The sequence below is a fragment of the Pithys albifrons genome, chromosome 13 (genome assembly GCF_047495875.1).
Source record: "Pithys albifrons albifrons isolate INPA30051 chromosome 13, PitAlb_v1, whole genome shotgun sequence".
NCBI classification, from domain to species: domain Eukaryota; kingdom Metazoa; phylum Chordata; class Aves; order Passeriformes; family Thamnophilidae; genus Pithys; species Pithys albifrons.
The window spans coordinates 7425736-7442521 of record NC_092470.1 but is presented as its reverse complement, the minus strand read 5'-3'; the positions used below and the strand labels follow the sequence as shown (position 1 = coordinate 7442521).

The window sequence follows — 16786 nt, the reverse complement described above, 5'->3', positions numbered from 1 at the left end:
CTTTAATTACAAACAATGAGCTGGTTCCAGTCCCACAGAAAGTGTTGATGGCTGTGAAGGGACTCTGCTGCTCATGTGGGCTGAAAAATCATCATCCCACACCATCAGAGCTCCCTCTCATGCAACACTTTCAATGAGGTTCTAAAAGGGAACAAATATGTCCCCATGAATCTCAACACAGAAAAGCAGCAAAGAGAAAAGCTTCCTTTTGTCATTTTTCATCTTTCTAGACCTGTGGTACATTATTTTTTATGTTCCTTCTTACATATCCTGCCAGTCTACTACTAAATGCTTGGAAATTCGATTTGAAGAATTCCAGTTGCTGCTTCCCTTTGCACTTCCTTGATCTTCCCATCTAAGTCACGTGGCTGAAAGAAGCAAGGTCAGTTTTTAACTCTGTTGCTGTTCTTTTATAGGGTAAAGTATAGAAGTTTTAGCTTTCAGCATAAAACAGAACAGTTGTTAAGATTTTAGTCCTGTAAGTTTAACAAACAGTATATAAAAGAGCATTTCCTTACATATAATTGAAAAAAAAAGTGATTCTGTAAGAAGCCAGTAATTTTGTTTTCTTACTATTTCTCTGGCTTTACAAAAGATTTTGCAAATGCTGAAACACTCTCAGTTCATTCAGAGTTATTTCTCTAGCTATTTTGAAATATTAAATTTCAATATGAAAGGTACTGCCCATTGAATTCTTTTGTTGGGACATTTTTTTCACATGACTCACAGCATGAAGGGAAAAATCTTCTGAAATGACTCGCTACAAATGACAAAATCCCTTCAGTTATTTCTTTTTTTTAAAGAACACTTCTGAGAGGTGTTTTACTAAATGATAAGTGATGCTGCTCCTTTAGCTTACAATAAAGAACACTAAACATTTTAATCTTGGTGTGTCCAAGGAATAAAGTGTATTTTGTACCCACTCCAAGAATTCTGGTACAGTAGAAAGTTGGTGGACAAAATACATTTTCCTGTTTATAGCTTTCCCTCCTGTTCACATCTGGAATAATGCACTGGAGCAACAGTGCTACTCCCATTTTCTTACTGTCCTGCCAGTTCCAGTGTCCAGCACCAGAGAATTTGAGACATTTTTCTGTTTTTTCCTTTCCTTTCTGAGAAAAGACACACTGAAAATCTCCCTCCAGGCAGCAACCTCAGGCAGGTCAGGGTCTGGGAATTCAGCTAATGCAGCAGTTTTGAATGCAAGTTCAAGTGGCTGTGCCAGGACCTGAACAAAAACACATTTCAAGAACACCCCAATTTCTGGAATAACTAAAGTATTATACAAGGTTTAGATATTACACAAGGCCTATGTTTCAGTGCTAAATATTTTAAAGTTATTCAACAGCAGCAGAAAGCTGGAGTTCCATGGCTTCTGTGAGCATGAAGTGAGACAGGCTTTGTGAAAGGCTTTTTCCTTTCTCAGTAACATTTTCACGGTCTGGTAACCTGCTACTAATAAGCAAATTGCCACTCCCATCACATTGGCTATGGCAGCATGTTATGAAGCAGCATTACATGGTCACAGCAGAAAACAAAAAGAAAACAACCCCAAACTTAAACCAATCGTTCAGCAAAATAATACATAAACTCAGTTATGTTTTGTATTTCCCTCAACACAAAACTTTTTCACAGTAAAATAGAGAAAAAAACAATTGAAGCTTAAGTTTGAAATGTCATATGCATATAAAAGTCTTTTGCCCAGACCTGTCCCTCTTTGCCACAGTGAAGGGCCAGGACAGAAGATGGGCAGTGTGAGGATTTTGAAACAGGGAGGAAGAATTACCATTAGAAGCAGCACTTCCACTTGTGTCCGAGTCTGACAGTACACAATCCTTTGCATTTCCCTTGGCAAATACAGCAGCTACTGACAACATACCATCCTCACTATGGGAAAACAAGAAGAAACCTTGCCCATTTTTGCTCCAAAAGGGGTTTCCTGGAAGCTGCCCTTTTCTCAGGACTAGGATTTTATTTGTTTGTTTCATGGTTTCCCAGCAACACCTTCCACAATAACAGGCCTGTCTCCAGATACCTAAATGATTGATTTTAAAAGCCCCTCAACTTGCAGTTAGAAGTTTTATAAACACTTTTCCCAGGATCACTTACTTTAGTCCCCAGTGTCAGTGGAAAATTATGTGTTGCACAGGAGGATTTTCAGGGGTGGAAAAGCTGGAGAAAGAGGGTCTACATTTACTGCCAAGCCCTCAGTGACACTTTGAAGTGCAGACCCAATGGGTTCTGTAAGTGCTCTCCATGTACATGTGACTGTGCCAGTCTGCATGCCAAAGGGCAGGGAGGGAGCTCTGCTGTGGGGGTCTCCAGAATGCTTTTAATCAGGCCTTGCAAGATGTTTCACTGTGATGGAAATAACCACTTGCTTTATCAGCAATTTTACCAACACCAAAAGTATTTGGGTACAGAGCAATAAATGTTATCTACATTAGGCCCTCATGTAGAAAACACACCCTACTGAGCAGCCACCTCAGTGCAGAACAGAGCAGCATCTTTTTACAGATAGGAGGAAGATGTTCTAGGCACCAAAAAGATGCCTTAAAACAGACGTGATAAACCAAACTGACAATTTAGACATCTGCTTAATATCTACATAAACACCTGATCCAATATTCCAGTGAATTCTTGTAAAGAGTTGGCTAATCAAACGTCAAAAAGTAAAACAGGAACCTTCTACATTTTTGGTTATAGGCACTTTCTGGTAAATCTGATACATAAAAGCAAATACAGAAGTCCTACTGGATTTTTAGCTTCTCAGCAGAGGCTGTTTTTAAATTTAAAAAGTTGGCAAAAGTTAGAAGTGATGCATAATGCATTTGGTGTGCAAATTCTAGATGGCAAACCGAGTCCTTAATATACTGATTTTGTTACTCATGCAAATGTTGACTACTCATTACTGACAGGAGAAAAGCTAAGAACTGCACACACTAACTGCTGATTAAGGCCAAGTAACCACCCCTTATCTTCAAAGTTTAGGAGGGCTCATGCCTGATTTAATTTCTGATGGTTTTAGAGAACCTAGTTGTGTTTGTAGGCTGTGTGATTAGAAATTCTGAAGTTTTGTGGCTCCTTTTGCCCCTCAGTGCTGGCTCTCCTCCCACACTCTGCTCACCCATACCTGCTCTCCTCCCAGTCCCGAGACTTCTTGGTCTCATTGGGTTTGATGCAGCGGATGTAATGGGGGGTGCACTTCATCAGGGTGCCCACGAGGTCGTTGGCTTGTTTCTGTGAAGCAGAAGGAAAACAACAGGATCTGAGCTGACCAGGCTAAATCCTGAGAGAATTCTAAAATTATAACCATCTGCTGATGATTCCATTGACTAGATCCAGCTCACTCAGGTCTTTCTCCAGAACAACCAAAGTGGGATAAAATGCACCTCATGAAAAGCTTATCAGTAAATAGAAGGCACCACTGTCTCCAGCTATGGGATACATATTTAAACTACTATATAAAAATACGGACTGACAAGGAATGCATCAAGCAAACCTGACTGTCAGGGTGAAATATGAGCAAAGAGGTTGATAAATTATTGATTTCCAAAGGACTGTGTAATCTAACTGTGTACTTAAACAATCAGTCTCCAAAGAGACACTGTGCCTTCTAACACTTGCTGCCTTATTCCAGGCACACTGTGGTCAGCAGAAAGGCTTCTGTTACTTCAGTGGGCGTTGGGCTGCATTTCTGCACTGCAAAGAGACCAGTTATCTGTAGTTAATTGTGGGAAGAGTGGCTGAGTGAAGGGCTCATTCATTATGCACATGCAAGTGCCATCAAAAATGTTTGGAAAACTCCCTGCTGTGGAAGGCAGCTGAGCACAACATTTACTGCCCAGCAATGCTGGGCTGCCCACAGTGCCAACAGCTCAACCAGGGCACCACTCTGCCATCAAGGTACCCTCCTCATGCCCGTCTCGACAGCAAAAACCAGAAAATACTTTTATTTATGTATTTAGGTATTCATTCACAAACACACAACCATACACACACACACACTGCAAAACTAGACATACTTTGATTTTGCTGCCTGCCGTGGTGGGACGGCCTTTCTTGTCCACTTGAAGATTTTCAGGAAACAGAGCCTTTATAAAAGGCCTAGGAAAGAATTTATAAAATAAGGTTGGCATAGAAAGACAAGTCAATGCAGGCATGTCAAGGAATATGCTGTAAAGTTGAGCAGAATATAATGAGCTATTTCTATTAATCTGGAGTTATATCAAATCTGTTTTAAGATTAGCATTTTCTATGAGCTTCCACTCCCCAGAGAGATCCCTTACTATTTTAGTGAGCATTGGAAGACATGATACCAGACTTGTAGAAAACTTGAAGAAATACACACTTCTTTAAAAGTAATCATCAATTAATTAATATACATAACAAAAAACTTGTTACTTTTTTGTCAAACAGTGCCTGCTCTGAGAGAATGCCAAAGCACTGAAGACCTTGTCTGAGGCCAAATCAAATGGCTGCCATTACACCATCTGATTCTGACACTGCAGTGCCTCACGGTGGAGAATTTGCAGAAAAGGAAGGTCATCATAATGCAAGTTATGCTGTTCTACTGCAGCGACTTATTTCCACTTTTATACAAATGAGCTCACAAGTTGCAAAGTAGAGAAGTCAGGCCCTCTGCATCCATGTGGACTAAGAGTCCATCCCAGCTTGAAGCAAGTTTTGCTTACGTACAAATCACTGCTCTGCATGAGTTCAATCAAGTCCATGAAAAGAACATCCCGATTTCTCTCGCAGAATCCATCCATATCATAAGATACCTGGGCCAAGGTGGAAATTGATTGATTGTGGTAAGTTGAGAACCCAATAATTAAAGAAAATTTAAATTCTGTCCTCATCAGTAGCTATTCTGAACTTTTTGGTTAGCCTGGTGAAACCTAAATACTACAATGAGCACAATTACTAAACTCTTTCACAACAAACATAAAGGAGTTTCATGTTTATATTTAAATTCAGTTTCAATTCAAATTTAGAAAGACTTATGGAGCCAGTGAATGGAATATGACACAAGTGAATTTAATATGAATTTTACTGAAGAAGACTTTTTGCATAGGAAGGGTTTAGTGTTATTAACTATAACTGCAGGAAAACATGACTAGGCTGAGAAATAAACCCCAAGAAGACAGAACTGTACATTATATTCTCAGTTTTATTGGCATATAATCCCCTAAGTGTAACTGTTATATCTGGATTCTTTAAATTTACTGCTACTATAATAAAGATTACAATTAATAAAAGTCACAAGGAACTTATTTATTACATTTAATATTAAGTTGTGGTTAATAAGTTTGACAGCAGCAAGGCCCAGACTCCTTTCTCCTCAGCAAGGGACACACCTTGGGGTGTGTTTGTCCTGAGCTCCCCACACTATGAAAGGACAGTTTCCTGAGATAATCTGCCTATTTTAAACCCTCTGTGGGGCTCCTCTTTTCCTTTCATTACTGTTCTTTTTCTTTACAGACACGCAACAGAGAATTCAGTGATGATTTTCCATATTACCTTTCCAGCATAATGATGAATGATGAATCCCTGGTTCCAGCTGTTGAAATGTTCATGAGTCCCAATCTGCATCTGGAGCTTCTGGAGCAGCGTTTGGTCAGCGCCCTCTCCCACCGCGTGCATCGTGGCACACACGTCATCCAGAATGCTCATAATGCCTGGGGGGTTCTGAGACGTTGGACAACAGTGGCAACAACAGCAGCAAAAGTGAGGGGAAAAAAATACGATGCAAATTTTTCCCCCTCCAAACAGAAAACTATCTTTGCTACAAAAACACCAGAGCAGAGTCAGGAGAATTTCCCTCTCATCAGCAGAGATTGATTTTTACACAAACACGCAAATTGTTTAGGAAGAGATGCCACTTCCTGTAATGACAGTGACACTGGGATATGATGGGGAAAACAATGATTACTGCTGGAAAAAACCAAAACAAAAACATCAAAATGCTCAACACTAAAGGGTTTTTTTCTCATTCCACCAAAAAATAAAAAAAGGTCTGAGGAAAGTATTTGAACTCACATGCTGCAGTCTGATAAACTTAGAGATAAATATCTGACATTGTAATAGAAATCTTATCTTCTTCCTAGTTATCCTGATACAGACGGAAAATGGGCAAAATCTGATGTGCATTTAGGCACAACTCACTACATAAATATATTTGAATGACTGGTCTGGTCTACATGAGCATAATGAACTGGATGAAAAACAACCTACTTCTGTCCTAAAGGACAACTCAACACTTGTTGTCACCCCAAACCAGAACAAGACTTGAAACTGCAGAATATTCTGCAGAGCAAGGACACAAAATTTGTTTTATCTACAATGCCTTTCCTTCACCTGTTTCTGTTTGATGTGCAACAGTACCTCAAAGGAAGGTGGTGTTGCAGCTTCCCCAAATTGAAATACAGCTCCCAGGGACAGAAAAAGCACCATCTGATGTACAGTATATCAGTAAGTTCATGATAAATTTAGGTGGATAAAATCTTATTTTCCATCATTGTATTTTTTAGTCACACATCAATCATGCTATGGTGTAGTTCTCTTTTTGGAAGGTATCTCAGATGACATAAATCTTACAGATCTTATAAGACATCTTATGTAAGATTTATATATAGACATAGTATGATTCAGTAACTGAACAACAGCATTTGCATTTTTCCTATGAACCTTCTTGACAGCAAAGCAGTTGCCTAAATACTTTAGAGAAAAAAAATCTTGTTTTTTTCACCTGTTTGTTCTAAATACTTACCACTTTGTTCTCTATAAGGTCACACACTATTTTGTTGTTAAAGTATTCTATTGGTGTCCATCTAATTCCTTCTTGCACATATTCTTCCTGTTAAAGTAGAAAGAAAGATGCAAACATTCCTTTGCACTGCAGATGTAGCACTAGATTTACAACACACTCCACAGACACAAACTCTGCACTACTCATGTTCAGGGAAACTTGCCAAACGTGTGACTGGGTGGAGGTGGGAGGAATGACCCTAATGATGGTTAAATCCAGCTCTCTGCTGCCTAAAAGATGAATCGGAATCCTACTCTTCTCCCCACACATTCCTTTGTCATTCACAGCCCTTCAGCGGTTACTGACAAGAGCAGGAATATTTCAACAGTGCATTTATTGTCAAAGCACTCTGCAAATAGTAACCAAGAGACTTTTACAGTATCTTGACAGTGCACCTAAGCCTCCACATCCTGATCTATTTTCAACATTGAGGCTGTGACAGGCACGCTGAGGATCAGACCCCCAAAACAACACATTTAGAAACGCACGTGGAACGGAGACACATCTCCACTTCTTTCTGTGTGCAATCCCTGTCACTACAGAGACATCTAGAGAAGTGTGGGGCAAGAACTCCTACTAAAATGTGATTAAACTGAGCCAGTCAGCTGCACAGACATGAGTTCAGCTGCACACTGTGCAGGTCAGTCTGCTGCAATGACTGGGAACTTCCATACAAAGGCAGTTGTACACTTGCATTCCTGAAAACCCTGTCCAAGAGCTGGTGCCAGTCCTGAGCTCACCACAGTGCCCCTGTCTCAGCTGCATTCTGTCTGCCCTCCCAGGCAGAAGCTCATCCTCATGTAAAGATTTTGCAGTAGGGCTGTGAGCAGAGAACTGCAAATACTTTCCTAAGTATTTTTGCATTTGTCTCTAATCTGTTTCATTCATACGTATATTTAAAAAAATAAAAAAAGGTGTGGAGGAAATGAAGAAAAGCATTCCCAGTTAAGTGTGTGTCATGTTCAAGGAAAGCACAGGGATGGAGCCAAGCTGCAGTTTTCCATCTCTGTCAGTGAGTCAGACTCTGCAGCAAGCCTGGGCAGTCATATGACTGCATCAGCACCCCATGTGGTGGACTCACTTTGTACCACTCTGCCACAGAACAAATGTCTGCAGCTGATGTGGTTCATAGTTTTATAGTCAGCCAACAACAAAGGTTGGGATTTTTTCCTTTGTCTTGCTTAACAAGGCAGATTTTACTGTTAACAGATGATGAAACCTCAATTTTTCCACCAGTTGCAAAAGTAATAGCTCATTTATGAATTCAAAGACAGTAAATGTCTGGTTACCTGCTCTGCCTTCAGTGTAAGTTCAATAAAAATCTGCTGCAGTTTTTCGTTAACAAAGTTGATGCAGAACTGTTCAAAACCATTTTTCTGTAGAAAAGGAAACAATTTTAAAATTAGTCTCCTGCCTTATACACAATAACTTTTAGTTCTTACATTGGCAATAAGCTTCAAAGAAACACTGTCACTGATAGATGGGTTGCTGACTTTATAGACATTTTGTGGAATCTCAGATCTTTCTTTTAAGATCAATGACCTACTTTCTTTGAAGTTTCTTCAATACTTCATGTTTATTAAGTGAGACATTACCAGTGAGATCGCAATGTCCAGGAAGCTGAGTTGGGATTTTTTTGCCTTTATTTTGGCCACAGAATCTGGTTTTACTTTTATTCTGGTTTGGACTTTTTCCTCTCTAACTTATAAAAAAACTCTCCTAGGTCAGATACACTCAAACACCACATATTGCATTGCCTTACCTGGAATATTTCAAAGCCATAAATATCAAGGACACCAATGTTATATTCTTCATGGTCCTTCTCCATAGCCTTATTAATAGACTGATAAAACAGAAAGAAAATGTAAAAGAAGTGTATTTATATATTTAAAAGATATTTATCTTCTTGAATACATATATGAAAACACTGGGTTTCTTTAAAAATAACATAGTTGAATTGAATACAAATATATATAATAAATCATTTTGCTTTCACTTTTTAATAAAGTGTTACTAACAGCTAGGAAATGAACAGTAAACTGTCCTCTTTTCCAGGTCAGTGAGCCTTTGGATCTACTAATTGTAAAAGTCTTTCCCCTTCAGTGTAACCAGCTCAGCTGAAGAAAAGGAGCCAAGAAAAAAAAGAACAGCCTTCAGTCTGATACTTGACGCATTTTGCAGATGGTACTTCTGACTCTTTGCACCTTATTCTGAGTTCCCGTTTGCGGTGTCAGTGCTGGTACAGGCACAGAGCGGGAGCCCACAGGGCTGCCATGGGGAAGGAAAGCTCTGAGACCTTGGCAGAGCCACCACAGAGGACATCTCTGCTTCATCCAGCCAGATGTGGCCAGAGGCACAGCCCTGCCCCTTCAGCCCAGCCCAGGGGCTCATTCCAAGCAGGAGAGCACTTCAGCATGGAGAAGAGAATTTGGCCATTGGCTCAACTGCCACATCTGGATGCTGAAGGGGCTCTTTGCAGGAGAGTGGGATAAGAGAGCAGGGCGCCATAATCCACTAATTCTGCTCAGCTACATGGGAGAAAGCAAGATTCCAAGAAGTCTGGATGCTGCCAGGGAGGAGATGCCAGAGCATGCTGTGGCACAGCCATGGCGGGAGGCTGAAGGTACAGCTCACTGTCAGTGCCCTGGGTCTGGTCCTGCAGCTGTGCTCCCACTGCAGTGAGCAGGTTTGGCCAAAGAAACACACTGGGCCAAAGAAATGCCAGACCAGAAAAGCTCTGCAAGGGACATTCCTGCCCTACTTGTACTTGTTTTGGTACTTCAGTAGAACGAAGCAAAGCCAACTTACATCCACCAGGTAATCAAACAGCCGGGAGTGGAGGGCCTTGGCCAAGGCATCCCTGGTGTAACAGGCTTGTTCCACGTTGAGGGTCACATTGATGGACTCAGACTTGCCCCCCCACCTGCTGTCCATCTGTCTGCTGGTCAGTTTGTCCTTTAGGCGGTCCTGGTTAATTCCCAGCAGAAAAGCAGGGAAAGCCAAAACTGCAAGAAAGATCAGGGTTGCAGGATTATGGTTTACAGACTAAACACAAAACAAAGGGAAAAAAAATAGCTGTATCTTTAGTGAAAATAAAACCCATGGGAAATGCAGCTTAAAAAGAAAAGGAGGAGGGATTTTAGGTCTTCAGAATTTCCCCTGTGCTCCTCAAGGACATTTTCAGCTCTTTACTTACATGGATTTCAATTAAGATAAAGCACCTTGAAGTAAAATACTCAGCTATTTCTGTACCTTCAGTCCTTCAAACATGTAAGCTGCCTTAGGTCATAGTTTTGAACTATGTGGTTCAAATAAATCACTCTGGGAGGAGATGGAAATAAAATATAGAGTTCACACATTAAATAAAATTGACAACATTGAAAGTTCTTTGTAAAAACATGAAATATTTAAAATAAAAGAAAAAAGAGACTATCTGCTTCCTAATATTCCCTTTCTTCTTACAAGTTAGGGCATTGCAAAAGCTTTTCAACTGCCTTGCCATTTACTTGGTTTTATTTTTTTATTCCCTTATTCTGGAAGTACTTTGCAAATTCTGTTTTTCCTTGTTTAAAAGTAAAGCAGAGAAATCCCTCTGTGCAATAAAAGCAGCCATAAGCCCAGTATTCTCTGCACTCACAGCACATGTGCAGATGTGAGCTGCAGGTGCCACACACCTGAAGGCGTGGAAAAAGAGAAACACCTTGAGAGCATCTGGAAATGGCCCCCAAGGGCAGCTCCTGGAGCTGGTGTTGCACCTCCACTAAGCCACATAATCCTCTAACAGTGTTTCCTCCATGTTCCACTGGTTTCAGATCTACTTTACTGGGGTGAGGAGGGTGTAAAATAATCACTAAGGCAGTGCTTTACACATCTGTATGTCACAGCATGAATGCACTAAACCCTTGAGCACACTAATCCAAAGTTATTTTTAAAATTGAAAACAACCACCAGTTCTCTGAAATCTGATTTATTACCATGAGCAAACTGATTAATTTACTCTGGGGTACTAGGAACCACACAAATAACCAAAGTTGTGTCACTGGCAACACCTCTGGTAATTCACTGGGAACTCAGATGGAAGAGCACATGAAAAGGTCAATCATCATATGCTTTAAAATGGAAAAGAATGTAGGTAATTACAGACCAAATATGCTCACATATACTGTAAAGATGCCAGGAAAAGTGCTTAGCCAACACTACTGGTAAGAATTTCTGCAGACAGTCTAATGGTAAGAACCACCATGCATAGCTCAGAAACTTCCTCCAGAGTGCTAATGATTTACTGTACGGGAAGAGTAGGTGGCCAGGACTTGATATAACTTCACATTCCTAAAATGCCCGATTACTTTTCCTAGTTAGGGACCATTAAGTTACAGTCTGGAAATTATTATAAAGCAAGATATGCATGTAATTTCAAAAATGATCCTCCCAGAGTAATCAGCAGTATTCAGTGGAATAATTTTAAGTACATGCTGTGAAGAAAAGCTGAAAAGACTTCATGGGTTTTCAGACAGTGTAAAACAACACTTTCTATTCAATGCAAATGGAAAGAGGGATGGTTTAAATTCTTTTCTGCATCCAGGAGAGAAGTGGTAGTATTTGCCAGGATTTGTAACACTGAACATCTAGATAAATATTCAACTATTAATAAAATCAAGAACTGTAACAGCAATCGTTGGTAGTTTTAAAGACTGATTTGCCTAAATGTATGTCAGGAATGGTCTGCATAGATCTGATTCTGACTCAGGGTAAAGGACTAGAGCTTTTCGTGTCCTGAAGAATGGTCTTTGCATGTTTTTATGCAATTGGCTGTATAACAACAAGAACACTATTAACCAAATGAAAATTTGTATTGTTTCAGACTTATACAAAGCATGCCTGACCAGTCGTCTTCCACTGTGTTTTCTCTTCTCTGGCTATCCAGGCTATAAGTGCTGTACTATTGAGCTGGCTAGGACAAACAGTAAGCTGGGAGGATTAATGGAGAAATGAGCCCAACTTTCATTTTCCTTATACAGAAACTTTACTAGACATTGCTATTTCTCCTCTGGCTTCTTTATGTTTATGTATAAATTCTATATTCATTCTACTTCTAATTTTTTTCTATGTATTAATTATACACAACTTCTGTATTTATATCCCAGTGAGCAGTAGAAACATGGTGGACATGGCTCATCACAGAAATACATTCACCTTTAATGATTTATTTTCAACCCACATCTTTGCCATTTATTATTTTCATGCAACATACTCTATCTTGTCTGGCTATTAAATGCCTTTATTTCATTGAAACATTTAATATTGTGATTTAAATGGAAACACAGTACCTCAATTGGAATCATAAAACATATTTAAAACTCCTGTACTTTTCTTTGGATGTATACAATGCTACAAAATGTTCTTCTTTAGGTTTACTAAATTGCTCAGTTTGAGAGAATAGTAAAATTAAAACCGTAATATTTATTTCCAAATTTCTTAAAACAAATAGCTGGAGAGTACTAATACAGTTACTTGAGTGTGAAGTTGACTGCACAAGATACTTTATTCCTAACTAACCTACCTAAACCCAAACAAATGCAATTTTCCTAGACATAAGACCCATTCTGAACTAAGAGTTAAGAGAACAGAGAGGTATGTATAGGCTACTGTATATGTTGTACTTATCCATTCTGTCCTAAAACTATCAAGGCAGCACAAATCAACATTAGATAGTAGGTATAAATCATGACAAAAGTGTTTAAAATGCTTAAAACCATTACTCTTCCAACACCTTGCTGCTGTTGGCTGTGCTGACACAGAACAGCACCACGTGGTGAGGGATGCAAGGACAGTGCACTGTGGAAAAGGAAGTTGTAAAGAAATAGCAGCTGTAGCTACTAATAAGGTCTTGGTTGAGAAGTCTGAGACAGGAAACAGAACTACAGTATGTAAATTCTGCAGTTCAGTCCAGTTCTGGATTTCTGTGCTCAAGGCACACGTCTTTGTGTGTTTGTAGGCCTGGCACCAACTACATCCTGAGGCCAGGGATACCCAAAAGCAGCTGGTACCAGCCTGCACAGGGCAGTGAGGCCACACCAGAAACCAGGGCTTTTAGAATGTGTCCTGATGCACTGGAAGAACCCGAGTTCAGGTCTGACTGGAAGTGTTTCTTACAATGTCTATTATTTCATACTTGAAGGTCTGAGGAGGATTTCTTAAATTCAGAATGCAAAGTCTCACTCCTCTTAAGTCAGTGGCATTTTACAAGACACAAGAGGGGCCTCAGCACCGTTGGCTTTGGAGGAGACTCTGACCTGGCAGGTTGTACTGGGAGAGGGGCCTCACTGTGTCTGGACCAGCAGCTGTGGTTGCAGCTCCCCCTGTGCCATCTGGGCCTCAGCCCATTGCTGCTCCTGGAGCAGCTCCCAGGGGTACTTACACTCCTCACTCTCCACCGCTGCATAGTTGCCAACTTCCTTGAAGCTGATGTTTCCCAAATGCAGAATTCCTGCCACTATCTGCAGTACCAAATTCTGTTCCTCTCCAAAGATCCCAATCACACTCATTGCATGCTGGGAAGGAAAACAAACAAACAAAAAAATGGAATAAAAGACTCCCATCTTAGAAATAATTTTAAAATTCTGATGCTAAAAGTTGGAGTTGTCCAAAGCAGCCCAAATTCCTAAGGCAATCAAATTTCATTACAGCCAGCACTGAAGCTTCAAAAGATACCAGATGTGCTACTTAAGCATTTTTTGTTTGGTTTTTTTTTTTAATTAAATACAGAAGCACCTACACCGTTTAGAAGATGTACTAATAAAATCAATTCTGGAAAAAATAAAGGTACTAAGAAATAATCATGTGCTCTTAATTGTCACACTTAAAACAGCTTCATTGCAAAATGGAAACAATGATCCTAAGAGATAATGATTTTATTCCTTCTACACAGACAGTTTATCCACTGAGACTAAGAACTGAGAAGCTGTGCTGAATGACCCTAAAAAGCAGCCCAGTGTCTGGCTGAGGCTCTGAATCTCAGCCACAACACTGGGTTTGGAGCTCAGAGTACATGGTAACCTCCAGAATGTCTCCTCAACTGAGTCTTTTTCTAAAATACCAGATGAACTAGAGTACAACAGTAACAATTTTTTGGGGGGCCTTCAAATCTGTTACATATATAAATGTGTTACTATACTTATTTTAAATAGTAAACTACTAATAACAGGAGACAAGTAAGTTGACAGGTCACACAATGAATTGGAACAGCACTGAATAAAGATCCCTGACCTGTTTTCACAGTCCCTTTCTCCAGCCTTTCAGCCACACTTGTAAATAAGCATGGAAGGTCAGTCAGCACCAAGAATTCAGCTAAAACAGGGCACTCTTTCATCATTTTCTTCTAATAGAAGCCCCTCACTGTGTTTGCATTTCCACATTCTTCATACTGCAGATTATCTGCACCAAATTAGATTCCATGAAATTTGCACCCTTCTGAAAAAGAACAAACTGAAAACCAAACTGCCTTTCTAGAAAAACTGTCTGTCTTCAGGGTAACACACCTCCTCCTCAGGGCAGAATGCAATTAGAATAAGTTAGATCTGCATTAATTTCTCATTCCCACACTAATACATCAATGTCTTTGCTGCAGATGGACAGAGAAATGAACACACACTCCTCCCTATACAAATCATACAGTACGGAACTCACCAGTGTTTCCTGGAAATCTGATTTGTCATTGATGTCATCGACTTTGTAGGACCCAGAGAGATTCAGATAGTAATAGTAGTCCATGCTGGTAATGCCAAGAAAGCTCTTCTGTTCTGAGGAGGCTCCTTCAATCAGCTGCAGAATAAAAACCCCCAAATTAGGGATCATACAATGATTTCAGCAGAGGTGAGGCAGGTCAGAAACAGGTGACTGAGCCTGAAACCACTGGGAGAGGCATGGCTTGTGCTGTGCCAGGGATGGATCCTTCCTATGCTTTGGTCATCGTTTAATCCAAAAGCCCAGATTCTCAATCCCATGCCCATAAGTGGTTTAGTTCTAACTTCCACATCTAGTAAAAAGCAAAAATATGACTGACTTGAATGCCTTCCATTATCTTTACCTCAAAAAGAAACAGCAAAGTGGGTTTTCCAATCTACAGTGCATTATCTAAGTCCATAATGTGCTTTCCACTCCCACTGCAAGGCAGGCAGAGTTGAAAGCATTCTAAGGCAGCATTACCTGTGACTCCCACTGTGAGGACACACCCTTTGTGCTCCTCAGAACTATGGAAAGGCCACACAGTTGTGCACAGACAGGGCTGCAACAGGAAGGAATGAACTAACCTCAAAACAGAACTGTTAAAACCCTGTGGTCTTTTACCTCCTGTGTCATAAAGCCTGTCCAAGCCACAGAAAAATCAGCAGGACAGAGCAAATTGTTCATATACCTCAGAAGAGGAGAACAGAGCTCCTGGAGCAATTCCAGTTCCAACTCAGCTTTCCATCCTGGCAATGGCACTTCAGCTCATGTGAATCTGCTCACAGACTCTCAGAGTGCCCTGTCCTTACCCCAGACCCATGAAGTTTCACCAACAGCACTGCAGCAGGTAAGGACTGTGCATGTCAAGACCCAGTGAAGGCCAGCAAAGCCCGAGGATGCTTGGAGGGTTCAACAAACAGTACTGTCCTAAATATCCCAAAAACTTAACTGAGAATCAAATCTCTCTCACACAGGAAGTATAGGCCAGGACACACATACATTATACATACACACACATATATAAACTGGCCTCTCCCTATATATAGAGGCCAGTTTAAAAAGAAATCTGCCACAAAGTTCTCATTTTCTATTATATTCTACTAGACTTTTCCATATGGAAGTGCACAATGAATTCTCAAGCAAGGCCTGTGAAGTGCTGAAGTGCTTTTGTTCTGGAGCTGAAAGGCAGCCAGGAAGGTCTATGGGAAGGGGTGTCCCAACATGCCAGGAGCTTCCCAGCAGTGCCAGATTCCCTTTGGGAGTGTGCACTCAGGCCTATCACTGATGGAGAATGAATTGTCAATCAAAAGGAAAAACAGGTCCTACTTTAAATAATTCAGAAAGGATCTATACACTTCTGACCTGGTAAAAGATGTGAAAACTCCTCTCTCCAGGATTCCTCATTACGACTCGAGATTTTTCCAGCAGGAAGTTGGAGATTTTCCCTCCGTCTGGCTCTCCACCTGGGCTAAACTGTATTTCAAAGTATTTCCCCTGCAATAAATAATTACAGCTGTTAAATTATTAGTCAGAGTAAATTTGCAATCATGCATCTCTACTATATCCCAAGCAAGGCTACTGGGATATTTCATCTTTATGGATGCAGTGGCACAGCTGCCTCAAGGTACAACTTCAGCTTAGACTCATAAACCACCACAGATCTTTCTTCCTGCATTTGCACAGCTCCAGACTGGGGACAATTTATCACTTGCTAATGCAAATATAGAGAGGAGGTCAGTGGCCTCTTTTCACTGCTGAGACTGTTGCTTAGTGGAAAGGAAACCACAAGGCTCACCTGTACAGCAGGTCAATTTAACAGATTTACAACCAACAGCAAAGTGTGCTCAGCTTGGCAGAAAGGTGAAGCCACGATCTCTTGCTCTCAGGGAGACATTAATTGCATCAACACTCATGTAAACTCAGGAACACATCTCAGATTCTTAAAGACTCTGTGTAACTTCTTGAAATGGAACCCACAATATGTCATCTATTGAGCAGTCATTTCACAGTATTATCTGGACTATTTCACAATGACAGACTGAGGTAACCCCTGCCCACTGCCCACATGGATCAGGAAAGCAGACTTGGTATTTTATAAATAGTGGCCAGGATGTACTGAAAAAAACAGAGGAAAAAGATGAAACAGAATCCTCTTGACATATACTTTGTATTTTACTTGGATTTACCTCCCTTGTAGCCAAATTATATTATACTACTGAATACTGTAACAGCACAGAAGTTGGAAGAACA

At 40.3% G+C, this 16786-nt stretch overlaps 1 protein-coding gene across 1 annotated transcript in view; it reads right to left on the bottom strand.

Annotated features, from left to right (window-relative positions):
* MYO1E (myosin IE) overlaps positions 1-16786 on the bottom strand; it is a 77885-nt gene that overhangs the window by 19069 nt on the left and 42030 nt on the right. Inside the window, exons 7-17 of the mRNA XM_071568044.1 lie at positions 15899-16030; positions 14498-14632; positions 13230-13362; positions 9620-9816; positions 8574-8654; positions 8101-8187; positions 6773-6859; positions 5524-5691; positions 4699-4784; positions 4026-4107; positions 3134-3240 (exon numbers count right to left, since the gene is read on the bottom strand). Coding sequence (XP_071424145.1) covers positions 3134-3240; positions 4026-4107; positions 4699-4784; positions 5524-5691; positions 6773-6859; positions 8101-8187; positions 8574-8654; positions 9620-9816; positions 13230-13362; positions 14498-14632; positions 15899-16030 — 1295 coding nt within the window. The remainder of the gene's footprint in view (positions 1-3133; positions 3241-4025; positions 4108-4698; positions 4785-5523; positions 5692-6772; positions 6860-8100; positions 8188-8573; positions 8655-9619; positions 9817-13229; positions 13363-14497; positions 14633-15898; positions 16031-16786) is intronic.